The 26,391-nt window shown below is 41.1% G+C and overlaps 5 protein-coding genes across 7 annotated transcripts; 2 read left to right on the top strand and 3 right to left on the bottom strand.

Moving 5' to 3' along the window:
- Positions 1–3: 3 nt before the first annotated feature.
- LOC108045127 (60S ribosomal protein L6) lies at positions 4–1,427 on the bottom strand. The gene is made up of 2 exons (XM_017124348.1): positions 1,264–1,427; positions 4–790 (listed from the first exon to the last, which is right to left on the bottom strand). Exons 1-2 carry the CDS (start codon positions 1,372–1,374, stop codon positions 113–115), a joined length of 789 nt encoding a protein of 262 aa, XP_016979837.1. The 5' UTR covers positions 1,375–1,427; the 3' UTR covers positions 4–112.
- Positions 1,428–3,041: 1,614 nt separating this feature from the next.
- Positions 3,042–18,096, bottom strand: LOC108045098 (cyclin G). 3 transcript variants are annotated; one of them, XM_017124293.2, is made up of 7 exons: positions 17,976–18,063; positions 11,916–11,918; positions 8,107–8,900; positions 7,738–7,977; positions 7,304–7,678; positions 7,028–7,242; positions 3,042–5,761 (listed from the first exon to the last, which is right to left on the bottom strand). In XM_017124293.2, exons 3-7 carry the CDS (start codon positions 8,878–8,880, stop codon positions 5,686–5,688), a joined length of 1,680 nt encoding a protein of 559 aa, XP_016979782.1. In that variant the 5' UTR covers positions 8,881–8,900; positions 11,916–11,918; positions 17,976–18,063; the 3' UTR covers positions 3,042–5,685. The 3 variants fall into 3 exon arrangements, with proteins under 3 accessions (XP_016979782.1, XP_016979780.1, XP_016979781.1); XM_017124291.2 differs by lacking the exon at positions 11,916–11,918 and having other exon boundaries at positions 17,976–18,096; XM_017124292.2 differs by lacking the exons at positions 11,916–11,918; positions 17,976–18,063 and adding an exon at positions 16,325–16,873.
- Positions 18,097–18,148: 52 nt separating this feature from the next.
- LOC108045097 (mothers against decapentaplegic homolog 4) lies at positions 18,149–22,739 on the top strand. Its single transcript, XM_017124288.2, is given in 10 exon segments — positions 18,149–18,801; positions 19,174–19,445; positions 19,681–20,035; positions 20,277–20,386; positions 20,388–20,490; positions 20,637–21,236; positions 21,293–21,575; positions 21,640–21,808; positions 21,869–21,995; positions 22,060–22,739. Coding segments are annotated over 10 exon segments (2,295 nt in total). The 5' UTR covers positions 18,149–18,737; the 3' UTR covers positions 22,272–22,739.
- A 1-nt stretch (position 22,740) lies between these two features.
- Positions 22,741–23,702, bottom strand: LOC108045099 (N-acetyltransferase 9-like protein). The gene has a single exon (XM_017124294.2). The coding sequence runs from the start codon at positions 23,638–23,640 to the stop codon at positions 23,041–23,043; it is 600 nt and encodes a 199-aa protein (XP_016979783.2). The 5' UTR covers positions 23,641–23,702; the 3' UTR covers positions 22,741–23,040.
- An 843-nt stretch (positions 23,703–24,545) lies between these two features.
- On the top strand, positions 24,546–26,367 carry LOC108045104 (transcription factor Ouib). The gene is made up of 4 exons (XM_017124300.2): positions 24,546–24,722; positions 24,834–25,567; positions 25,631–25,741; positions 25,800–26,367. Exons 1-4 carry the CDS (start codon positions 24,603–24,605, stop codon positions 25,948–25,950), a joined length of 1,116 nt encoding a protein of 371 aa, XP_016979789.2. The 5' UTR covers positions 24,546–24,602; the 3' UTR covers positions 25,951–26,367.
- Positions 26,368–26,391: the final 24 nt, after the last annotated feature.

Here is a 26,391-nt window from a genome sequence, read left to right as displayed (position 1 = left end):
GAGTTTTCCGTTTTGTAAGGTTTATTTTACAAATCCTGTTTGTCTAACCAGCGGGCGCGCTTGTACAAAGTGTTTTGCTTTAAAAATCCTTAAACTGAAGACCCAGAACCGCTTAGAATCGCATGCGGTGAGGGTATTGGGAGGAGTGCAGGGCGAACATGTTCTGCAAGTACTTGGCAAAGAACTTTCCCTCGGGATGGGCCTTGATCACCTTCAACAGGGCGGCGTCCACCTCCTTTTGGTCCTTCTTGCGCTGCTCGTTGGGCACGAAGCGCTCCTTCTTGGCCGCAAAAATGTCGGCTTCTCCGCTCTTCTTGTCCTTCTTGGCCTTCAGGCGGCGGAAGTAGGCGTCGTTCAGATGCTCGGGCACCTTAAAGGCACCCAGATCCACCTTCGAGGAGGTGCCGATCACGTAGCGCTGAGAGACGCGACGAAGTGGGCACGAGTTCAGGGCGAAGGGTCCGGTGACCAGCAGGAGTCCGGAAGCCAAGACCTTCAACAGAACGACGCGCTTGCCCTGGTGGCGACCAGCCAGCAGGATCAGCACGGTTCCGGGCGTCAGGTTGCGGCGCGTGTTGCGCTTGTGCTCGCTGAAGTTGGCCTTAGAGGGGCGCTTCTTTACGAACGTCTTGGTCGGGTAGGTGGCCTTCGACTTGTTCAGGTAGACCGTGCGCTCACCTCCGTTCTTGGGGCCTCCGATTTTCTTCACTTTCTTGATGGGCACCTTAGCCTTCTGCACAACGGGGCTCTTCTTGTCCTTAAGGCGGTACAGGGCACGGCGCTTGTACATCTGGAATGGGGAGAAATGGGTTTAATAATCTTTAAGTGGTTCTAGGTTTAGATGGATGCCCTTGATTACATTCTTTGTTTTAGTTTTAGTTAAATTACTCAGGGACTATCATAAACTAGATGGGTTGCCTTATTGTACATTTATGTTTACGTGGTTTGTTCATTGATTTTTCACTTGTTGCTCTATGCCCGGATGCCCATCAGATAATGTGAATTTCTTCCCTATAGGAAGCGTCTTGTTTGACTAAATGCAATTTGGACAAAATAATAATGAACTACCTAGTCAAACTTGCAAAAGCGTTAGGAACGTCTCGGAAAATATCCCTGCATACTGTAAAACACCAAACATAAATCCAGACGAAGATGATCACACAGAATTAGAGCACTATAGCCAAACCACGCTGTTCCTCTTCTTCAGGCGAAGGCGTCTCACCCGCAAGAGGAGATTACCCCACTGTTTCCGGTGATATTTACCTGAGCCTTGGAGTAACGAAGAATGCCGCCCTTCAGGTAGGAGTTGACGGGGTGCTTCTTGCCCTTTTTGGCCGATTTGGCCACCTTTTTAGCTTTCTCGACGGGTGCCATTGTAAAACACGTGTACACAGCACAAAAATTATTGGAAAAGGAAGGTTATGTGCTAGAGCTGGAACTGGAGCTGTCAAAACATCGATAGCCCTCTCGATAGTATCGAGGATTAGGCCATGGGTGCCGGCCATCGATTGTTTTTAGAATATTACGATACTATATACGCGTCCTCCAATTTTATTTTATTTATTCCACCAAATTTCGTTATGTTTTTCTAGTTAATTTAATAGGGATTTTTTTAATATGTTAGAAACAGAAAAGTCTTATAGTAACGTAAATCTCAAGGATATCGTATCGATGTTTACAAAAACATTTCTCAAAACTATCGAAGCATTTATATTATATTTTGATTAAATATGCTTCTTCTCGCAAGCTTCAAACATGGCAAACGTGGAAATAGATTTGCAACTCTTACCATTAATTTATATATCGTCTTCAAGACAACTATCTAGAGAAATTGCTATTATGGTGGAAAAACTTGATACACTTTTAGTGCTGTTTCAAACCAATGAACATTTTTTATAAGCACGGGCAACACTGGCAGCGTTAATTATATAGTAACTTATTAAAATATATAACGGTACAATTTGTATTATTGGAATATGTTAAAGATGTTATTAAAGATATTAATTTTTGCCTTTATTGTATATTGGGATATTCAGCAAATAAATGACGAAAAATCGACCCCAAAATACAAACCAAGTTAAAAACACATATTTATAGAGAATTAAACCACAATCATTTAGAAGTATGCCATTTTGAGATTGAATGTTTGTAAGAAAAGTTGTGGGCTTAGAAGTGCAGGCTTTAGGTCACTTTTCTGCAAAAACAAATGTTTGTTCATTAAAAATGACGAAAAATCGACCAAAATATAAAATCAACGATTTAAACACAGATTTTTAAAGAATTAAACTACAATTATTTAAAAGTATGCCACTTTGGAATCTGATGTCTTTAAGAAAAGTTATGGGCTTAAAAGTGCAGGTTTTAGGTCACTTTTCTGCAAAGCCATTTTTCGAAAAATTGGAAAGGGGAAACACTGTAGAAATAATGAAAAATAGACCCAAAAGTACAAACGAAGTTAAAAACACAGATTTTTAGGGAATTAAACCACAATCATTTAAAGGTATGCCACTTTGGAATCGGATTTCTGTAAGAAAAGTTGTGGGCTTAGAAGTGCAGGTTTTAGGTCACTTTTCAGCAGACATTTTTTGAAAAAAAAATGACGAGTAATCGATCGATTAAACCACAATCATTTAGAAATATGCCACTTTGAAATAGGATGTCTGTAAGAAAAGTTATAGGCTTAAAAGTGCACGTCGTTTTAGGCAACTTTTCCCCTAAGCCATTTTTCGAAAAATTGGAAAGGGGTAACACGGTAAAAATAACAAATAATCGATCCCAAAATACAAATAAAGTTGAAATAACAGATTTTTAGAGAATTAAACCACAATCATTTAGAAGTATGTCACTTTGAAATCGGATGTCTGTAAGAAAAGTTTTGGGCTTAGAAGTGTAGTTTTTGTCCACTCTCACCTTCTTCAAGCATTTTTTTTGTACACAAGTATTTGATTTTTTAATGAATAAATTAATATTCAAATTTAACCATCACCGAATTTCATCTGAAAACCCAAAATAACATAGATACCCAAAATAACATAGATACCTTTTTCCATTTACCATTTAATAATACTTTTTTCAATTTATTTGTTGTAATGTGTGTACAATGATTTAAATCACGAGCTTCAGCTGTTTTCAAACAACTTGTTTCCTTTCTTCTTTACACAATGATCCATTTGCTTAAGAATGATTCTGGTAGAGACCTAAAGTAAAATCTAATTTTTAATTACAAGTTGTAATTGCTAATAAATTAAAATGAGCGGTTCGTAATGTACATAATGAATTCATTTTGTGTCGTAACTATTCCTAAGAAATTAATCCTCAACCGAATATAAGCTCAAACTTCACAATGGGAAATGAGTCATCAAATAAAAACTAAATTAAATATACTTTACAATAATTGAGATTTTCCTTGTTGATTTTTGATGTTGATCCTTGCAAATATTTTACTAACTCCGCGCTAAATACAATGTAAAATTTTCTAGTTGTTAAAACTATGAAATCTCAGCCTGTGGCAGTCGATGGTAGAAAAACTTAGTTCTAGAGTTCTTTTAACTGCTTTCACCTTTCTCTTAATCGCTTTTTTGTCAATTGGCTCTTATTTAAAGTTGAAAAAAGGTAAAAACTTGTTTTTTCGCCACTGAACACATGATCTGCTGTCCCTTAAATATAGTTAATTGTTTCGCATTTCTCTTCAGGGTTAGACTGTGTTAACAATATTTTCGGTTTATTACAGAATTGATCTTTTGGCTGTCGGAAGGTAGGTTACTAAATTACAAAATCTATTGCACAATTGTTAAAGATCGAGAGTCCTTGAATATTTACAGCAAAGTCGGCCAAGATTATTTACAATTGCCGTGTGCTGGGGATTCTGGGAATAATGAAATGGTGATGGTGTACTCACATTTCGCCGGAGTCGCCGCTGCACTGTATCAAAATCAAATAAAACAGGCGAGTTTGTTGTAAATATTCATGAAAACTGAATGCCCTGTGGCGGGCAAACGCATTTTATTAAAATTTACAGACAAGAGTTTGCACGTTCCGCTGCCAAGTGGTTTAAAAAAGGAAACATATCTGAATTTGCGAAATTTCAATTGTTTTTTATCTGCGTTAGTTTTGCCTATGCTCTCTATAAATTTTCGCTTGACCCTCGATACATCTTGCTAAATGTTGCATCATAATTTTTGCTCAAGTTTGCCGCGCTTCAATCTGAATTGAATGTTGGCCTTGTCTCAACGCTGGTTTTGCTTTAAACTAGGGTTTAATTGGTAGTTCATATGGTACAACGTAAGAATGGATTTCGTTTTACAATTTGTTTAATAAGTTAAATAATATTACGTAACAAAAAAGAAGAATTAGATCGTGTAATATATGTAAAGGTATAATATAAAAAGGGGATCACCGTGGTGCTCGAACTAAATCTCAACGCCTTGAAGTTGATTGATTGTTTGATTGTTCAAGTGATAAACAATTGTGTAATAATAACAAATTTACTTAGCTGCGTAAGATAATGAAAGATTGCATTTGTCGTGCTTTTGTTTGATTTTTAGGGCGGAAATTGAGTTCGTTTTTGTTATACAGAGAAAAATCTACTAGACACACACTACATATTGTGGATTCATCGTATCTTTGTTTAATGTTATTATTATTGTTAAGAGTTCTTAGTCAATACAGGCGGCGAATTATACTTTAGTTTTTCTATAGTGTTTGTTTTATATTTTTTTTTGAGCGCGGCTAAAATTACTGATTAATCTGATCTGACCTTGTTTTTGTTGATTTTTTTTGTTAAACTTATCTTTTAAGTCGGTCTATACATAAAGAACTTTTGTACTTTTTTTTAGATTTTATGATTTTTTGTGGTTGTTTTTTTGGGTCCATTGATTCGGGGCTTTTACATTAACTGATAAGAGTGGGACAAACATAGAGAACATAGTGTTTACGTCTAACTTAGGGGGTCTGTTGAAAAAGATTTTCTTTTTTGCTTTCTGATTTTTTGAATTTTTTTTTAAGGTTTCAAGCGCAACCAACAAAAAACTGCTGTCCCATTCCAGATGTTCGGGATTTCGGCGTGGGCTCGCAATTCTCAAATCGTATTCTCTCTCTCACTGATCTCGAATAATGATCCGGAACGGCATCAATCTTTTGTATGATGGTCCGCAGCATTCTTTTTAATTTTTTTAATAATTTTTTTTTGCTTTTGTTTTTTTTTCACGTATTTTTTTGTCTGCCGCAAATAAATTGAAAAAATTGTGGGGGAGCGCTACTCTTGGGCAACTTTCTCAAAGGGGTAGGGCGCGGATTCGTGCCGTCTTTCCGCCCATATTTCCGTATCTCAATAGTTTCTTAAATGTTAGAACCAGCGCTATCAAATACACATTTGTGTATATGCCAAAAGAATTATGATGCACTTTAGCAAAATATACACACTCTACCTCAACCAGCACTACTACATTTGCACGCGGAACGATCTCACGGACACACATCCTCTTCGAAGACCTCATCCTTCTGCTCCGGCTGCTGTTCCTCTTTCTCTGCTTCTGATGGGGATATGTCTAGTGCCTGATCTTCTGAAAGATTGGGGGCCCCCAAAGGCAGTGGATGTGTGTCGCGTGGCCGTCTGGTTGATGGTTCCTTTATCCGCTGCTCCAGTTCTCCAGCTGTTGTCTCTGGTCTTCTGCTGGCCGCTGGATACTAACATTGTTCGAAAATTGGAATTATGGGTGAAGTTGGCCAGTCCTCCTCTTCCTCGGAGCTAATACTCTCGGTTCTGCAAAGAAAGAAAGCACAAAATCGCAAATATTAGTACAATTTCAAACCTTTCCAAATAAGAAAGATAAATCAGTTTATCTTATATCTCATATCTCAAATACCTAATAGCAATCACCAAATTTGTAAAACAGCTTTACGATTGCATTGATATACTTTGGAAATAGCTTCTCATTTTTTTCCCTTTAATTAATTAGCTCTTATATAAAACTTTCGTTAAATAACAATAACGCCCAAGAAATTTTCGGGATTCAGACTGAGTTGCAACCTGCCAACAACCTTGATTATGGCTTTACAATCGGACGATCAATTAACAAAACGAGTTCAAGTTGAAGACCCCTTTTGCAATCAAGGCCTCCCCCGAAAATCAGCTGATAATTCGCCAAGCATTTGCTCAGGTGCAACTCGAACCCAAAGTTCACGAAACAGTGCATTGAACTCTCTTAAATTTTTGTGACTAATTTTTAGAATTACCGAAAAAACAATATTAGCGATAAGATAGCATTTAAGGGAAAGAAAGCTTGAACATTAGCAAACAGCTGAGGCGAAAAATAGAAATTCAATGACATTGAAACATGCACATCTAAGTTCAATGTGAGAATTCAAGGACGGCCAAAGATATAGATATATACACACACCCACATATATAATGTATAATGTTATGCATAATCAAATACTGTTTAGGCGACCCTCGCTGCGGTCTACGTGCTTGTATTTTGTTGTTGCGTCTAGCGGGTATTTGGAAACGATAAGATTGCTGCCAAAAAAAAAAGGCAAAAACAAGGGCAGCGAAAACAAAAAAACAAATAGGTATATAAACACGCATATAGAATGGGCGGTTTATAGAGGAGGCGGGCAGTGGGCGAGCCAGCCAGTCTCATGACAATTGTGTTGTTGCTGCTGTGGCTGATAATGGAATCGCTAATATTCTAGAAACTTGTTTACGCCAAAAAGTTCAGATCGTCATCGACACATTTGCTTACATACAAGATTATATATGCGCGTGTTGGCTATGTCAGAAATCACTAAAAATAAAGAGTGGTTGGAAAGTTTCTTGGGTCCCATAACAATTAGGGCTGAAAAATACCACTCAAGATTGTAGTTAAAATCTTTTGTTTTATTCTATATTGATATTTTAATATTTTTAATTTCTGGTTTTTGTTGCACCCATAGATAAAATTAAACAAATAAAGTCTGGAAGTAAAAATTACCCGCTTACATAGTTGCCCTTTTTAAATACCCATGGAAACCAGGATTTTAAACTCACCTCGAACGCAGGCCATCGTCAAGTGCATTGGAGATGCCTTCCTCAATGGTGGGCAGGTCGGAGGAGAAGCGGTTGATCGGGCGCAGGACGCGCAGCGTGCGACTGGACAGCTTCCAGACAAGCCGCTGCTTGTAGGGCGCCTTGTTCTGTCCGTTGTAGTGGGACAGAATGCCCGACACGATGCTGAAGCCACAGGTGAAAACACGATCGGGAATCTGTAGGACATACCATATTTAGCACTGGTCCCCATTATGTACTAAAGATCTCAAAACTCACCCTCATGTACTGCTGTAGGAAGAGAATGTACTCGAAGACGTGCTTCAGCTCCGGACTGCCGCGGGTGTAAGACTCCTTGATGTGGAAGTCCAGGTGTAGGCAGATGAGCACCAGCGCCAGCGTCGAGGGCGTGATCACCGTGGTCTTCACGTCGCACATCAGGATCTCCAGGCGGTTCTCCAGCTCCTCAAGCTTAATCAGCTGCTGGTAGAACTTGAAGAAGTCGCCGCCGATCTCCTTCGCCAAATTGCGGAAGAGGGCGTAGTAGATGCGCAGGTAGCTCACGGAAGTGATCGGTGCATGTCCCATCTGGACGCCCAGCTTGTTGGCAATCACGCCGGCCATGCGTTCCAGATCGCCAGCGGTACAACCACACTGTAGAGTCAAGAATGTAAGTACCCTTCTGTAGGCTAGAAGGATTTTAAAACACCCACCTGAGATATTGTAACCAGATCCTCGGCCGGGATGGGCTTCAAGTCCAGTTGCTTAATGGCCAAGTGGAACGAGGCCACGCTCATACAAGCCATGTGCTTCGGCTTGACAGCCATGCGGTCCAGGAAGCGGTCCACCAGGCTCATGGCCGAGAACAGGACATCGGAGGGCAGCTCATACCACATCTTTAGGCAGCGCAGTACGTAGGCGGACCCGTCTCGTCCTCCGGCAGTCACCTCACGCTAAGTGATGAGAAAAAGGATCATTTGGTTTGTTGCTTATGTGTGAGGAATGGCTGTAAATAAAGCAGCTTTTGGTAGGTAGCTAGACTGCCGCTGCCTCGTTTACAAGTCAAGTTTTACTTTACTCACCCTCGACTCCTTGGGCAGCAGCAGCACTGTGTGGAACTTGTCCTGCAGAACGTCGTACTCCTTGAGGGTCTCGTACAGTTCATCCGAGGTGAGGGCGTGCAGCTGATCCTCAAGCTTCTTCGAGGACGAAGACGGCTCGCCGTTGTTGTTGGCTCCTCCGACGGCACCTCCTGCCTCGCGCTCCAGATCCTCCAGTTGTTGTTGATGTTCGTACTTCTGATATTCCAAACCAGCAGCACCCGGTGTCCCATACCGGCCCTCGTCCGCAAGCCTCATCCAATCAGTTGGCATCTCTGCACTGCGGTTAATGCCGTTGGCCAGCTTGCCCCCACCAGTGGCACCACCCGATCCACCCGCTTCACCAGATCCACCTGCGGATGCAGCAGCAGCGGCGGCAGCCTGGGCCGAAGTCGAGGGCTGCTCGTCGTCGACCAGAATGGCATTGATGCTGTGGGCGTCCATGGTGAGTCCGTTGTTGTTGTGGGGTGCGATGATGGTGGCTGGGTGGTCCTGGGGCAAAGCTAGGCCTGGCATAACCGACGACGACATCGATGTCCTCTGCTGCATCAACTGCTCCTGCTGCCGCGCCGCCTGCAACTGGCAATAGTAGGCGATATCCTGCTCCCGTTGGTACTGGTAGTGCTGGTATTGCTCGTACTCGTATAACTGTTGCAGGTGTAACTGTTGCTGCTGTTGCAGAGTGCTCTCCAACTCACAATCAACTTCGGCGGCGTATTCGGCGGCAGCAGAGGAGTAGCGTACAGGGACAGACATTGTGAGGGCTGGCCTAGTACCTGTTGTGGTTTTTAAGGTTGTAGATTAAACAACACTTTTTGGTGGCAAAAAGTGTCGGGAAATTGCAAAAAGAAAACTAGGCCCAGATAGAAATCGCAAGGAGGAGAAGTGGGAAGGAGAAGGATTCGTCCTTTCGTTCTCGCAGTCCTTGACAAATTTTGTTTGCTTTTATTTTCAGCTAAACACGGATCTCACACTTCCCAATTGGGCTGATATCAACGAGTTTTTTTTGAAGGTAACTCTCAATCTTTCGCTCAAGATCCGTGCTGGTTTAGAACTTGCGCTTCAGGGAATCCAAATAAAAACACCAATAGGACTCTCTATTGAAACGCTACCGAAAATAAAATTAATCTGTTTGCTACTTGTGCTGCACACACCGGTCGCAGAACTCAGAGATCTGACTTGTTCAAAAACTCTGGCTGGTTTTTTAAAATTTCCAGCAGCTCAGTGACCTTAATGCAATTCTTTCAACGATTGGCAAACGGGAAACAAACAAAAGACACCCTCTACAATGGTTTATAAACGACGACACAATTGCGGGCAGTGTACCAAAGGACAATTCAACGTTAGCAACTCCAAAGATTTGGATTTCGATGGTTAATGGCTGTCAGTCGACTATTTAATTTGTCTGGCGTACGCTGATCTCACAATTGTCGCGCTAATGAAATGGAAAATGTGGTCAGAAACTCAAAACCAAATGAATTTCTGTCCAAAGCGCTAATAATGATGGTTTATTAAGTGTTCGCTCAGTGCTTTTCACGATAATAAACTCTTGCGCTTGGCTAATTTTGATTTTCAGCTTTTTATGATAGCTTTATATTTATATGCTTTTGTTTTTCTTTGGCTAAATTGAAATAAAACTTACGAGCTGCAAAAGTTGTTTGTGTGTGGGCACAGAGAAATTAAAATGTTAATACAGTGTTGTTTCAAAATATAATCAATGGTTGAATGGCATGCAAATTAATTGATTGTGTGCAAGTGCAGTGCACTCATCCCTTCCCTTTTCTGTGCTTTCAAAATATGTCTATCGTGTTCAATGCGTTTAACGAACTTTTTGGTTTAAGCTAAAAAAAAGGAAAAACATCTGTACACTGGGACAAATGCACTCGTCGAGTTGAGCAATAAACATGATGACATTGGAATACATTTTATTTGAGCAGTGGTCAACTCAAATCGGCTATCCGACCTTACTCAGTGACACATTTTTATTCAAATCGCGCACCACAAGGTTGTCATAGGAAGCAGGGGGATCTGGGTTTCGATGTGGTTCCTCAAGGCGAGCCACGTAAATAGATCGAGACACTCGTCCATTTGCAAGAAATCAAAGCATGTATAGAATCACACAACGAACATATTTTGATACAAATTATTCGGACGCAAACGATCAAACAGAAAATGTACAAAAGTCTACCATATTGTTAAACGACCTTGCTACTTTGGACTCCACTCGTTTTGAGCGAAACCAAATCATGAAACTAATAACCCTAGCAATTGAATATAATTTAATTATCAGGAAATAAAATAACAATTGTCGAATTTAAATTATATATATTTCATTATAGATTTTTCATATAATCAAATTTCACTCTTTAGCCATAACAAACAATCTCAAGAGGGTAAACAACAATATATTAGATCCGCTCAACTTCAATTCCTAAGTGCTTCTATATCAATTCACACATCCGCTAGACAAGAGTTGTTCCCAAAAGCCCAAGATTAAAGCTTGGGCAAATGTAAGACCCAAAAAAAATCTACATATAAACACTTGAGCAAACATTTATAAAGCGACGCCATATTGTGTGCTAGTTTAATTCGACCAAAGGAAAACCCGAGAGAAGATAATGCCTGCCATTTCATGCTTTCTCCTCTTTCGAAACCAAAACAAAACTTCATATAGTGTAAACAATTAGATGATATATGACATAAACCCAGCTAAACCAAACACTTCAGGAACAACGAATGGCAAGCGTAAATAAAGCCCTAACAATTGCCTCCAGATGTGATCGGAAAGTCTGAGATTCCACAAGTATCTGGTAGTGTTGAGGGACCGCCTTGGCTATTTTTAGACTTACCAAGGAGGAAATCGAATTGTAGACATTGTCGGGCATTGAGAAAATCACAATTATATGGCGACTGGCGCCAAAGGTTTCGTTTTTTATTTCGATCGTCCTCAATCTGCATACGAAAATAACCACAAGTGAGGGCAATTTAAAGCATTTAACCTGCTTCATGGCTAACCAGATAAACAAGGCTGCTTATTAGCAAAACAAACAGCAGCTAAAGGCAAGTACGAGCAGATCCATTTAAGTATAAAAATTTTAAAATAACTAGTTTTTGTTGGCATTTTTCAAATACAAAATTCCACTTCTGTTAGTACAACTGTATTATTACATATACCAAAAGCGTTCAGGCTTTAAGTTGTTAAGTTACATGTAGTGATTCGGACTTTAAGAATGCAAGATAAAGACAAAATTTGATGACTCCGGCATTTATTCATAATAAGGTCAGGGAAACCATTTTTGACCGCGCCCTGAATCATCTTTCAATACCCCAAATATAGTGATTCAGATGCGGGTTATGAGGCACATAGGGTGTGAGAGATATGGGGAAACGTCATTGAAAATTCCCCCCGAAAAATTTGTGCACTGGCAGAGAAGACTTCCGTTTTCTGTGGTTTCTATTGATCAGTTCTATTTTTAAAGACCGATACCAAAACAACCTATAACAACCGAATGAAACTAACTTCGGGCCCGCAATTCAAGGTCGTCCACCCACAAAAACTCGTTTCAAGGGACAGGGGGGAAAATCCACACAAAATTTTCGACTTCAAAGCTGCTGAGTAAGCATTAAAGAAATATGGAAATCGGAGCTTAAAAAGCTTTAAAAACCAGAATGGAAGCAAACTTCCAAAAACAAAAGTGATAACAACGCTAAGGCGGAGGGCTAAAGTTCAACTTTTACGCTTTGCTGAGCATAAAAACAATGAACAAATGCATAACAATAAACAACATAACGAGCTGTAAGAGACTATAAGTGTTAAATATAATTGAAACTGGGTTATGACTAGGAAAGAGTAAATTGTATCTGCTAAAATATCAAAATGCGATAAGATATTATGAAAAACAATGCGAAGATTAGATGATTTGGCAACATCCGATGATTGTTCTTCGGTTTGGCGACCATCAAATATTGTGTTTGTGGTTTCACAGTAAAGGAAAGATAAAGACAGAGCAAAGGTGTTCTTAATAAAAGCGTCAATTTTAATAAAACCATAAAAAGAAGAACACAAACTTTAGCAAACCAAAAAGTTATCGCACTTTTGATCCTAGCCAAGGTTTTCGAAACGACTGCAGTTCTTTTAAAATAATGTTATGTATGCCAGATTTCTCAACTGAATTATTTCCTAGTGTTTTTTTCAGTTGGCAAGTTGTTTTTAGTCGTCTTCTTTTTGGCGCGCGCTCTGCTGACGCAAAAAGCACGTACGCACACATGCAGCAGATACAAAAAGTATTTGTGTAGCCATATTTTTAATGTTGTTGTTAAAAATACCAGCTGAAGCCCACAAAAATTTCACTTTTTGCCTATTTTCGTAACCGACGGAAGGCGGCAGAGGCGTGGTCGTTTACCTGGGACAGGTGTGAAATATTTCCGTAGCTTTTCTTTGTCTTTATCTAGGCGCTACTGTAAATCCGTTGACAGCAATTGAAAGTTGAGGTACGGGCGCGGCCTAAAGATAAAAACCTCAAGCGAAGATGCGTTTCCAAAATGAAAGTGCGGATCGTACATGTATAAAAAGGTTCCACTAAAAACAAAATATTTTCCATAGCAAACATATGACTGTTGGGCAATTGTTTTTAATTCGTACGCTTTGTTTTTTTTCTGTTTACTTACTTTTTCTGAACGAACGAATGGATTGTACATTTATCATCGTCATCGACTGATGAAGGTCAATAAATGACAGCCAAAGAGAGAGTGAGATCGCTGTAGATTGCGGGAAAGAGAGCGCTAGAGAGATCGAGTGGATCTTTTTATGGAAGAAATGAAAACGTGATTGAAGACAGGCTTTCAATGGAGGAGGACGGAGAACAAGATCTTGGATTCCACATCTTCCTTTGCATAGAAAAACCATCCTATATTGGAACCTTTAATTTAGAAGCCAACGAATATTTCTTTCATTTATAGTTTATTCTCTAAAACAACCTGAACCAACTCTAAAATCCGTTGTCAACCCCTAAGAAACCTGAACTGTTTGACTTTCTCGTGTGTAAAAGAGGTGCAAAGAACGTTGACTTTGTCGTAGGCTATAATTAACGGAAGAAGGAAATTGCCCAGCCAGTTTTTGCTTAAGGGTGGCTCTTTTGAGCAACCCCAAAAAGCGCTGAAATCCACCCCTGTGACAGCCCAGAATTGAATTTAAATAATGACCGAATACAAGTGACGGGGGGTAATACAATGAAAAGATCTTGCAGCAGCTGCAGTGGCATGTGCTGCAAAAGATACGATACGAGGCAACTTATCTTCCGATATCCGCAACAAACAAAGGAAACTATGTTTTTCGGTAAAGAAAAGAAATAGACCTTAAACGGAAATAGATAGATAGAGAAACGATCAGCGGCATTGTCCGCGGGTACAAAGCATTTGGAAATGGTGACGCTCTATCAGGCAATCGACCTTTGCCAAGCCCGTTTTTAGTGTAGTGTTATTTCATTGCCTTTTCTAGTTTATAGTTTTAATATATGGTTTTCAAGCCCTATCAGTCTATCGCTAGACCCACTTATCTGTCAATGGGGACTTGCGATTTGCATTTCGCCAATTATCTATCGATCGTGTGACTCGACGCATTACCAAATTGCAGTGCACTCAAGCGACCCCTCGGACTGTTCATTATCAACGGAAATGCAGTATAAGAATTTCCCTGACGTAAAGTGAACGTGACCAAAGTCGGAGTCACTGAAACGACGAGCGTCTGAGGAGCGTGCCCAAACGGAATGATAAGCGAGTGCTAATCGCAGGGAACACAGTCGAGGGTCAAAGTACCGAAAAATAACATAGGGACGTAGACGTTACACCATCTAGCTTCTGATTCTGAGAGAATGGTTGAACATGGTTGAATAGAAGGAAAATAACCTATTGGTTAGCTTTTTAAAAGCCTAAAAACAATTAAATGGGAGTTTCTCAAGAATTCTTACTTATTGGGAATTCCCTTTATAAGAAATTCCTCAACATACATATTTTTCAACTTAATTACTTAGTAAGAATACGTTGAACCAGAGTTTTAACCAAGACTTTCCCATGGGCCTCCATGAATCACAAAGTGCCTCCTCCTCAGGGATTTCTTTAAGCGTAATAATGGAGAAATTCCCTTGATAAAGAGAGCTATTGTATTTACCATCGTAATGACTAGCCTTGGGTAATCGCATTGGCTCAATTACTTCCAACTCCGACATACAAACACTGTAATATCCAAGGTTCTTAACTGACATTTAGATAACTACCTGATACATTTCAATCCTAATAGTGAGTAATGGCGGGGGATGCGGAGACTCGCTTATCAGAAAACTTGCGGACATTTCGTAACATTCCATGACGTAATGGCGAGGTTCGATAAAGCGATTCGATCTTATCGCCATGGTTAGAGACCCACAAAATCCATACAAATGCCACCAGAGAAAAAACAGCTGCAGTGCGAAATAAGCAGAGGACAGCTGCAAGCGGGAATATTGGAATTGTTTCGTCACCTTTCATAAAATTGAATTAGGAAAAGGGTGGGACTCGAAAAGTCGCCTGGCACGGGCTGAAAATATAGGGAAGGGGAAGGGGACTGAATTCGGTTCAGTGAAGTGCCTTTTTAGGCTTCAAATCTCCGTGAATCTGAATGGTATAACATTTTTTTGGGATAGTCAGCTGTCGTTCGAGTAAGTCTGGGCATTAAATTTCACTTTAGGCGGCCGTCTTTTTGCAGACACACGAATTTCATGGCAGTCTGAAATCTAAAGAAACAGGTAGAAAGCAGACGGCTTCTGGTAAAAAGGCGACTTTTCCTAACCGCAAGAGCAAGCCCAATAGACAGCTTGAATTCTCGTTATTTGGCCTTCAATTTTTTCCATTTTCGACAATTGATTTTAAAAGTATTTAACAATTTCCAATAAGAAAAAATACCATCAGAAAATTAAGTTTTTTTAGAACTTCTTTTGAACAAAAGCCTTCGAATTTTGGTTTGAATTTTGAATTTTGGCCACCTAAGAGTTTAAGGTAAATTCTCTTCTCTTTTTCGTTTTTCTTTTATTCCACAAAGAAGAGATATTTACATGTAAACAAGTGTGAAGAGGAATAAATAAAACAACGGTACAGTAGCAACACCCACACACCCTCACCTTCTAATTCATTAGTATGCGTGAGTGGGGGTCGTTTTATGTGATGTATTTATTTTGTATTTTTTGGAGGCTATGGAAAATATGAAAATCAACATATTAAGCAATTCTGTGTTTGCGGCTGCGCAACAAATTGAAATCAACAAATATGACCCAGAAAAACAAAATATAAACGCTGAAGGTGAAATCAGCCATCTACCAAAGGAGAAACGGAGGATAGGACGGAATGCAATAACAGTTGTTAACTGTGTGTTTCAATAACAACTTGCTTCTTCTGATAGTTTTTTTTAACAACAAGATGTAGTTTTTTCGTCGTACATATTTTATTTTTTGGCTGACGCAATTTTAAGTCCGCGCACGTACACTTGCAAACAAATCAAGTTGGTGCATTGGTGTGCGCTTGTATATGAAGCAAAAATCCAAATGGGAACACAGCACACACACTCAAAGCCTTTGTTTGCAGCCCGTGCATGCGTGTGTTTGTGAAGGAACTTTGGAAGTGAAACACATTGATTGTGGGGAGAACAACAAAAAAGTGGGGTTGTAAATTATAACAATTGATTTAAATTAAGCTGCTGCAGATATGCCAATAGGGGGAGGTAATTGGGATATGTTTTCTATGCGAAAAGGGCGTTTAAAAGCAAGTAACTAAACAAAGGCAAACTTATACAAATGTATGTTGTACAGCTTGCATAAAAAGCACAGCCCCACAGACACACGGACTGGTGTACGCAGCATAATTTCCCCACCCTCCCTCTCTTTATATCTCTCTCGCTTGCTCCCTAAGCAGCGACCTATGAATAGCGGACCACAAAAACCACTATCTCGCTCACACACACACACACAAACACCAGCCAAACAGCTGTGAAACGAACTGGAAGTGGAACAAACACGTAAATTAAAAAATTGTGTATGTATGCCTCAATATATTATTCTCTTTTCTACAAACAAAATCATCTGATGGATGACGAAAAAACAGAAATGATTAAAACCTTGATTTTCTTTTTGCAATTAATCGACTTTTCGTATAAAATATATTGACTTTTGCTTACGTTTTTACAGCCATTTTGTTGTTTTTGTGTTGCGCAGGAATGTTAAGATGAATTGTTAGTTAAAAATTTTGGCTTTGTTACACTCGAAAATAAGTGAATATATTGGCAGCTTTTTCGGGCTTATTTTGGTTTTTGCGGCAGATAGTTCGCTATAAAACCTTTTCGTTTGCCATTTAAGCTAGTTGTTAACTAATTTGTACTGCGTTTTTATCACAATTTGAACTCTGTTTTTCTTAGGCTGACATTTTCTCCTCGGTTTTTCCCGTTTGCGGATCGATTTTTCCCACACACACCAGGCTAAAAGTGCTTGGGACTCTTTTCCATCAGCTGTGCATCGTAGCCTCTTTTCTTCTTTGTTCTATATTCCGCTTTAGCAAAGCTTTGTACTTTCAAAAAGCATTGATTTTTGCACTTAGTCCTTAAAAAACTTAAATTTTCTAATTTTAGGCAAACACACACACATTCAAACACTCGCGCTTGCTAAAAACGGTACTTCTTGGCTTTGTTGTTTTTTTTCGAATGACTGTTTTCGACAGTCAATTTTACAGTGTTACCAGATGTCTTTTTCGCTTAATACTCGCCAGCGTAAAAATCGATAAGACTATCGATAGTATCAATGGGTGGACTGCAACCAGCACCTACGATTATTTTCAGACTATCACGATAGTACGGATGAAAATTTAAATTTCAAATTTTGTTTTGAATTTACTAACAATAAATAATAATGTAATTATGGAAGAAGTAAAACGGAAAAAAAATATTATTTTCTTGATACCAGAACACTAATTATTGAACATTTAATAATCCCATTAAATGATTAGAGGAAAAATATGTTAACATTTTTATAGTTTTTTTTTATATATTGTATGTGTAAATATCTTGAATGCATTTTAGTTTACTATTAGATTGTTTTACAACCGATTTCTAAAGTAATAAAGTTAAGCTATTATTGTTTTAAAGTTGTTTTATTATTCAAAGGTTTTTTTTAATAGGAATATCAAAACTTCCTAAATATTTCACAATCAGTGTTAATGATAAAAACACTCCAACATACATAAGTATGTGTGCACTATAAATACATAAACATTTACTTTCCGATAAAATTAAAGATTCAAAGACGCAGTTTGATAAGCGTAGAAATCATGATAACCCCTTTTCGCCCATAGAAACTACGCAGTCAGTGGTTTTTGGGGCAGAGCTACGAAAGTAACTCGGAAAATGCATTTCCCGACGAAAGGAAATTGTACTACTGTTGCTAAGTGAAATTTCTATACTGTGTGCAGGGATGACGAGAGGGGGAGGGGTGGTCTATTTCAGGGCCTCTACCCACACAATCGCACTTCTAGAAACAACCTGCCACTCGAATTGAATTTTTATGAATGAATGAATTTTTACTATTGAAATTAGGAAGAGAAATATTTTCAATAGGGATGGTGGGTACTTCAATTTAACTTGTTGCACAAGCTATAACACATTGATTTTGCCCAATTTTAAAGATAAGAAAGTTTCCGGAATTTCGTCACACACACTTATACATCTATAGAAAAAAACGCGTGGCGATTGATTTTTAGCCATTTAAAAAGTTTGTTAAACGCATGGAACAGTCCCCGAAATGAATGTAGGTCTGTGTAGAATATCTCAAGGCACTTACCCGGATGCCTCTGCGTTTTAATCAGTATCTGCTTTTCTTTCCTCCTTTTTTCCAAAAATATAAACTTATTCTCAAATTAAATTTTCGAGAACTGACCAAATCTTTGTATTTTTAAAATACCTAGCTGCGTTTTTGGGGCCATGGTGATCTGGCAACGTCGTACTTTGGTATATTTGCAAAACGGTCAGACTTCTCAGCCGCAACAAAATAAAGGAGGAAAAAAGGCGAATTGGGTGGAAAACTGGATTTTGTGGGGCATAAAGTTCTACTTTTGTGTTTCTAAAGCCGCTAATAAATTTAGAATCATGAAATTTCTGAATAAACAGTGAAAAGAAGTCTTTAAAAAGGATTTAAAAAGGAAACTTGCTCGGTGTGTGTGTCCAGTGAGTGTGGTTGTGTGTGAAGGAGGAGGAGAGCAGAGTTTTTCGCAGGGAAATTACGGCAACTTTGTGGGAGTTCAAGTCTGTTAGTGTGGTGTGTGTGTGTGTATGTGCAACACCCCCCAAGCCCACGCACACATAGCCAGCCAACCGCCGTTTGTTTTGTGCTCACATTCGCGTGCCGCCTTTGTTTGGGTTTCTCTTCCCTCCCTTTCGTCCCGTGTTTTACTCCGCCGGCTTTGATTACGATTACGCCTGCTCCCAAAGGCACTCTCATCCCGATCCCCGTTCCGGATCCGCATCCATATCCGAATCCGGATCCAGCAACAACGCCGCCGTGGATGCCCATGCACGTTCTCTGGGCCTCGCCCAGGAATTCGGAATGGGCGGCGGCCCAGGGGCGGGTCCGTCCGCCCACATGTACGGCGCCGTAGCCCCACAGGACAGTAAGTCATCGATCTCTATCATCCCTCTTTGTGTCCTAAGACATGTGTCCACCATACAGTCACTTTAATTTACAGTGCGTATCACTCATGTGCAACACCACTTAATTTTATACCGACCATACGGTTCCTTTAATTTTGGCATACAAACAACAATGTGTTTAGCCAATAAGAATCACTTAATGGAGTTCCATATTTAATCCATTATGAAAATTATAAATATTATAACTTCTTAGTTAAAAAACAATTTCTTTAGCTATTATCAAAGTTCTTTCGGGAGCCAATTAAATAATAATTTTTTTTTAATATTGTGAGTGGTACATAGAGCCCATAATCTCCTTCCCTTACACAACTAATTGCACCCCTTATTCGCAGTAATTGTCCGGGACATGGTGCAAATGCCGCCTCCGCCTCCCTCAAACGCCCCCACATCGGCAGACGCTTGCCTGAGCATCGTCCACTCGTTGATGTGCCACCGACAGGGCGGAGAGAGTGAGGGATTCGCCAAGCGGGCCATCGAGTCGCTGGTCAAGAAGCTCAAGGAGAAGCGCGACGAACTGGACTCCCTGATCACGGCCATCACCACAAATGGAGCCCATCCCAGCAAGTGCGTGACCATTCAGCGCACCCTCGACGGTCGACTGCAGGTGAGATGGATTCCCGGAAGTGCGGATAAGTTACTCAGGTAGTCGATAGTGGGAACTCCTCTTATCGGAGATAAGTGCCGGTGTTATTTGTTCCCCTATTTTCCTTTTTTTTGATACAGATATTGGGTAGATTATGGGAGGAAGTAGGGAAAATAAATGCTAGGTTCCCTTTAAACCAAATAGTCCTTTTAAAGGCCAATTTTAATTCCACCCACTTTTCCATTTTTCACTCTAGGTCGCCGGTCGCAAGGGCTTTCCGCACGTGATATATGCCCGGATTTGGCGCTGGCCGGACCTGCACAAAAACGAGCTCAAGCACGTTAAGTACTGCGCCTTCGCCTTCGATCTCAAGTGTGACTCGGTGTGCGTGAATCCCTACCACTACGAGCGAGTCGTGTCCCCGGGCATCGACCTGTCCGGTTTGAGCTTGCAGTCAGGTCCCAGTCGCCTTGTGAAGGACGAATACTCAGCGGGTCCGCTGGTGGGCGGCATGGACATAGATGGCAACGACATCGGCACTATACAACACCACCCCACGCAAATGGTGGGTCCTGGCGGCTACGGATATCCACAGGGACCGGCTGAATATGGTAGGGATGAACTTTGTTTAGGAATTTCTTATTAGGGGACCAACAGCTTCGTAGAGTGACGCACAATTCTCTTCTTTCATTTTCTTTAATTTTGTTATATTAGTTTATATTTTCTAAACTCAGTTACGAAAGCCAAGTTATGGAATATCATAACTTGCCTTAATTGTAATATTTATATTCATAATTTTATGATTTGTTTACATTTGTTTCTTTTTGTTCTTATTCTGTTGACTTTGTTTAGTTGGCGAAGCCAATCCCATGAGTGCAATGTTTCCCAGCGGCCGCACAATACCTAAAATTGAGCCGCAGGATGGTGTAGCTGGGTCTCGCAGCTCCTGGATGGTGCCACCTCCCCCCGCGGCTCGGTCAGCCCCCACAACACCAGCCGCAGCCACAACCACCCCCTCAGCCCCCGCAGCAGCAGCCCCAATCACAGGCAGCTGCTCATCCGCTTTGTAAGGATTGTTTCCGGATCATTTCTATACAATTCCATCTTCCAGGGACCAAGTGCCTTGATTTGATCAGTGGGAAAATATTAATTTCATTGAATTACACTTTTTCCCTAACTTAATTTCTCTTTTCTCTATCACCTTACTTTCAGCCGTACCTCATGGAATGTCGGGCATGCCTGGCCCCATGAATCCTGGTCCCGTGATGGCTCCTCCACCGCCGCCGCAGCAGGCTCAGAATCCCCAGGGCAATGGGGTACACCATACGCAGGCGAATTCTCCCACTGATCCCTCCTCCGCTCTGGCCATGCAACAGCAGCAGCAACAACAGCAGCAGCAGCAACAACAACAGCAACAGCAGGCGGGTGGAGTACCCAATGGAGCAGTCAGTGCCGGCGGTGGCACCGCTACTGGAGGTCAGTACTATGGACAGCCACCTGGAAGTCAGATGCAAGGTTCCGGTGCAGGTATATCGAATAGTACGCCCGTCCATGCCCAGCAGAATGGCTATGTATCACAGGCGGGATCCGCGGTCACAGCCCCCGTTGGAGGGGGCGGAGTCTTTGGTGCAGCTCAGCCCACCGCGCAACAGCAACAGCAGCCTCCAACCGGAGTGCAGGCCAATGCTGGATCTGCTGGGAGTCAGGCCGGCGGAGGAGGCGGTGCGGCTGGCACCTGGACAGGACCTAACACCCTCACATACACCCAGTCCATGCAGCCCCCCGATCCGCGTTCTTTACCGGGAGGATTCTGTAAGTCAAGTCTATGCATATATATGACTGTCTGGATTTTAATTGTATGCATTTAGGGAACTCATCGCTGCCGGGTGACCTTGGCTCCCCGCAACAGACGCCTCCGCAGCAGCAACAACAGCAGCAACAGCCACGACTCCTGTCGCGCCAACCACCTCCGGAATACTGGTGCTCCATCGCCTACTTCGAGCTGGATACCCAGGTGGGCGAGACGTTCAAGGTGCCCTCGGCCAAACCGAATGTCATTATCGATGGCTATGTGGATCCCTCGGGAGGCAATCGATTCTGCCTGGGCGCACTCAGCAATGTTCATCGCACCGAGCAGTCGGAACGTGCCAGGTGAGTGGATAACTTTGGGTGCAACTCGTGCAGCGGGGATTAATTTGAGGACTCGTTGTTGTAGGCTGCACATCGGCAAGGGCGTGCAGTTGGATCTGCGTGGTGAGGGCGACGTATGGCTACGCTGCCTCAGCGACAACTCTGTGTTCGTACAAAGCTATTACCTGGATCGCGAGGCGGGACGCACACCTGGCGATGCAGTGCACAAGATCTACCCGGCGGCGTGTATTAAGGTGGGGTTATGGAATGTGATTAATGTGATCAATTCAATAATAATTGTGTGTTCGTCACAGGTGTTTGACTTGCGCCAGTGCCACCAGCAGATGCACTCGCTGGCCACCAATGCTCAGGCAGCTGCAGCAGCTCAGGCGGCAGCCGTGGCCGGAGTAGCCAATCAGCAGATGGGCGGAGGCGGCAGGAGTGAGTTTTTCGGGTCTTAACTTATGGAACAAAGTCAACTAATCACTTAAATTGCCGTTTTCAGGCATGACTGCAGCGGCTGGCATTGGCGTAGACGATTTGCGCCGACTGTGCATCCTGCGACTGAGCTTCGTCAAGGGCTGGGGACCTGACTACCCACGCCAGTCGATCAAGGAGACGCCCTGCTGGATTGAGGTGCATCTGCATCGCGCTCTTCAGCTTCTGGACGAAGTGCTCCACGCCATGCCCATCGATGGTCCACGTGCCTCGGCCTAATCCGTATTTATTTTCGGCCCACATCTATGTTAAGGACTCAATTAAAACAGCAGCTATCCGGCAGCTATTGGCAGGTTTTCGGTTTTTCATTTGCAATTCTGTTTACGATTATGTTTGCCTTTGATTATTCAATAATGATTTTTATAAAAAATTGAAACAAGTTAGCAGTCTTAAGTATGCAGCTGTAAAGCACTAAGCATCTAGTTTTATGTACTGTATTTAGATATATCCACTCGCAACTCCGGAGATAATTGACAAGCGGGAAGTCTTCGTTGCCCATTTCCTGCCACACAAATCACGACAAGAAGCATACACAGCATTACAATCATCCAAGCCACACGGCGAAACAAAATAAACATTGATGCACCCATAAATACATACATATGATGTAAAATGCAACATAAATAAGGCAAGCGAAACAAGTCGTTTTATCATAAGTGTAATAAACAGAGAAAAAATAATATGAAAGTGTCCTTCAGATTTTTGAAAATTATTATTCGGTAACTATCTGTTATCAGTGATTATTGGTTAATCATTTTTTTATGATCAGTGCTAAAAATATACCCTATGAAATTGTGAAAGCCCGATTGGATCCATTAAATATGTTAAACCCAGAAGACTTCAATTTGTAGGGTTTTGAAATGATGATGACTTACTTCCCAATCCTATCTCACAATAATGATGCATAGAAGCTTCTATAACTACAACTTATAATTAAAAGTAATTATTTTATAGACAAAGGAAGTTGAACAAAACTGGGCTTGTTCCTCTAATAGCTTTCGATCTGAAGTTTAACCTGTTGCTCCAGCCAGCTGATCCAATCTGGAGTAATTTGGCGTTCCAAGGTGACCTCATGAAAAACTTCCACTCGACCCGTCTCCACAAATCTAAAAGTCTCGAATAAATGCAGGGAGATGGTATTGTCCATGTCGATCTTGACTTCGAATGCATCCAGTTTCAGCTGGGACTGGGATTGAGCGTACTTGAGCATGACGAGCATGGCTTCCCGTCCGAGTCCCTTGCCCCTTGCCTCGGGCTCGGCTATCATAATCTCCGCCTCTGCCACCTGGCGATCAGTATCCGGATCTGCGCGCAGGAAGAGATTCGTGTCTCCCACCATGGCGGCTATTTCGTCCTGATCGCGGGAATAGATATCAGCATCCAGGATAATAAAGGTGAGCTTATCGCTGTCCTCACGCCAACTTCTCTGCATTTGGTACTCCTCGTCCAATGTCAGTTCCTCGGAGGCGGTCAACTGCCTCAGCGTCTCGTTGCTTATCCAATTGTGGTATTTTTTTACGTGGCGGGGTTCGTAGGGCACCAGGATAATCCTATGACCTAGTATTTTAATCTTCTCGTTCAGGTGCATACTGTGAGATATGCGAATTGGGAAAAACTTCAACAATGTGGGAAAATTTGTTACGTTTGGGGTTTGTTTACGTCAATAAGGCTTTTAATAGGGGGATTCATCACTGTGGACGGCAGTGCACGTAGTGACGAATCACACCACAGAATTAAAAACGAGATAATTATTGCTAATCACTTAAAAGTTTCTTAAAAGGAAAATTTTACCTATCTTTTCATGTTACTTACAGAAAGAATTCAATCTAATACTGAATAGATTTTTGTTTGTTGATCATATTTCTAATGTTTTTTTTCCAAATTCAATTATATCAATATTCAATTATTATAAGCGTATAAACATTTTAGTTATTAATGAATTATATATATCATGGCTAAAAATATATCAGGAGAACTTTTAACAATATTACAGGCACGCCTATTATTATTATCCCGATTAAAATTTAATGTCCCATAATCTGTAAAAATGTTTGTCTGAATTTTGTTATCTTGTTATAGCCATTTAGACAATTTCTAAACAACTGTCAGAAAAATCGGACAAAAACAATATTCTTCATTTTACATCACTACATCACATTAAGAAAATGGGGAAAATTCGCTTAGATTGTTATAAAAACTAACAAACATTTTAAAATATTATTTAAATGGAAATTCTGTTTTCCTTAGAAATAACATTAAAATCAAGATAATTCTCAGAATTAACCAGTCACACGTAAATAAATATATGGAAGTTATATTGATTTTAAAAGGTATATATATTTTATTTTTCCTGCTTAATTAACATTAGATGTTATCAAAACTGGTTCTTGGTTCATTTTTGTTATGTTAAAACTAAATCTGTTTTTGGGAACTCCCATAATGCAGACAAAACAGATGGTGGTGTTGCCATACAAAATAAAAAGATTTGGCAACTCCAAGTTACCACTAAAATGCAAATCGCGAAATTGTAGACAATTTAATGTTTTTAAAATGTCGGCTCGTAATTGCCGCACCTGCGGCAAATTTATCTTCTGTTCGACACCCAAGAATCTCTTTCAGGAGCCCGATTCTGTAACGCTGCACCAGATAGAGGTTCTAACGGGTTTGTTTGTGAGTGGGGCTTTCATTTCCGGCGACCACAGAACGTTCAGAAAATTTTGATGGTTTTGGGTCTGCAGCATTTTTGATCTTTTCCCCAACTGAAATGTGGATTATCCATAGTTGCTGGAGGGATCGGAGGACGAGTTACCCGCCTTTATGTGCGCACCCTGCGAAATGGACTTGCGGGAAGCAGTTTCCTTCCGGGAGCGCGTGATTCTCACCCAAAAACAGCTGCAAAGCAGTCACAGCAATATGGATGTCATAGATTTGAACGAGTCTTTTGGGGCTGTTCAAAAGGAAGACATAGAGATTGTTGAAGAAGTCCCGGAAATCGAGATTATAGACGAATTGCTGGAAGAACCTTTGCTGGAAGAACCTCCGCTGGAAGAACCTCCGCTGGAGGAGGAGGAACGGCCCCTGAAAGTGTTCCAGAAGAAGGGACAGCTTCAGGAAAAGAACGAGGAGCAGGAGAAACTTCATAGAAGGCCATCTAAGACCAGATCCACTGTCTGCACGTCCGTAAAGTTTGCGGACACCAATCGCCACATGCCGCGCACCCAATGGGACAGGCTCACAGAGGATGAGGTGGTGGCCCTGAAACGGGAGCGCCGCAAAAGGGAGTGCATCTGCGAGCAATGCGGCCGGCATTTCCCCTGTCCCAGCAATTTCAAGCTGCACCTGCTGCGCCACACTGGCGTCAAGGGATTCGCTTGCGACCAGTGTCCGCAAAAGTTCTACACCGCCACTTTGCTAAGGCGCCATCAGGAACTGCACGCGGGCGCTGCTCCATATCCGTGCCGCTACTGCGAGGCGTCCTTCAACAACTCCACCGGACGCATCCAGCACGAGCGAATGTAAGGGGATAAATTCCTTATTTTATTTATATTTTATCTTAAAATTTCTTGTAATATTTTCAGCCGTCATACGAACATTAAGCCATTCAAGTGCAACGAATGTGATAAAAGCTTCGCCATGAGCGGCAAACTCCGCACCCACATGCTCAGTCACACTGGAGTACGAGCCTTTCAGTGAGATCATTATTATTTGAATGTCCGACAGATTACTAGTATTAAATTACATTTTCAGCTGCGAGCCCTGCAAAGTCTCCTTTGTCCGGCGATCTCATCTGCTAGCCCACTTCCGTTCTAAGGGCCACGCCCACACCACGAGCGCCCAGGAGGACGTGGACAAGGTTCTGGAACTTGACGTGGACACGGTGCTAGAAAGCGGTAGCTAAACAACTCTAATTTTCCCATGGGAACCCTAGCTTTATGTAGTTTTAAATTTGGATTAGTTGTAAACTTTTCGAGAATTTAATGTGGATCGATTAATGGTTTTATAATCAGAAAGACGTATTAGTTTCGTGGACACAAGCTGGCTAATTAATTCGGCCTTCCATTTACTGTCCACACAAGAATTTACAGTCTGGATCTCGATCTGGAGAATATGGAAAAAGTATTAAAAAGTTAACAAACTGTAAAAAAATGAATAATTGGACCATCAATAATTTACTTTTTTGATAAGTTCAACTAACATTAATTGCAGAGATCGAAAGTCTTTTAAAATGTTATAAATAATGTAATTTTAAACACATTTTTGATTTTGCTATGTTAATAATTTATAGAAGCTATAAATTTCTTTGATACAGATTTTACGTACTTTCCCGTTTATATGTCAT

This window comes from Drosophila rhopaloa, unplaced genomic scaffold (genome assembly GCF_018152115.1).
Source record: "Drosophila rhopaloa isolate 14029-0021.01 unplaced genomic scaffold, ASM1815211v1 contig_167, whole genome shotgun sequence".
NCBI classification, from domain to species: domain Eukaryota; kingdom Metazoa; phylum Arthropoda; class Insecta; order Diptera; family Drosophilidae; genus Drosophila; species Drosophila rhopaloa.
The sequence above is the reverse complement of the archived record's forward strand: the minus strand, read 5'-3'. Positions and strand labels throughout refer to the sequence as shown.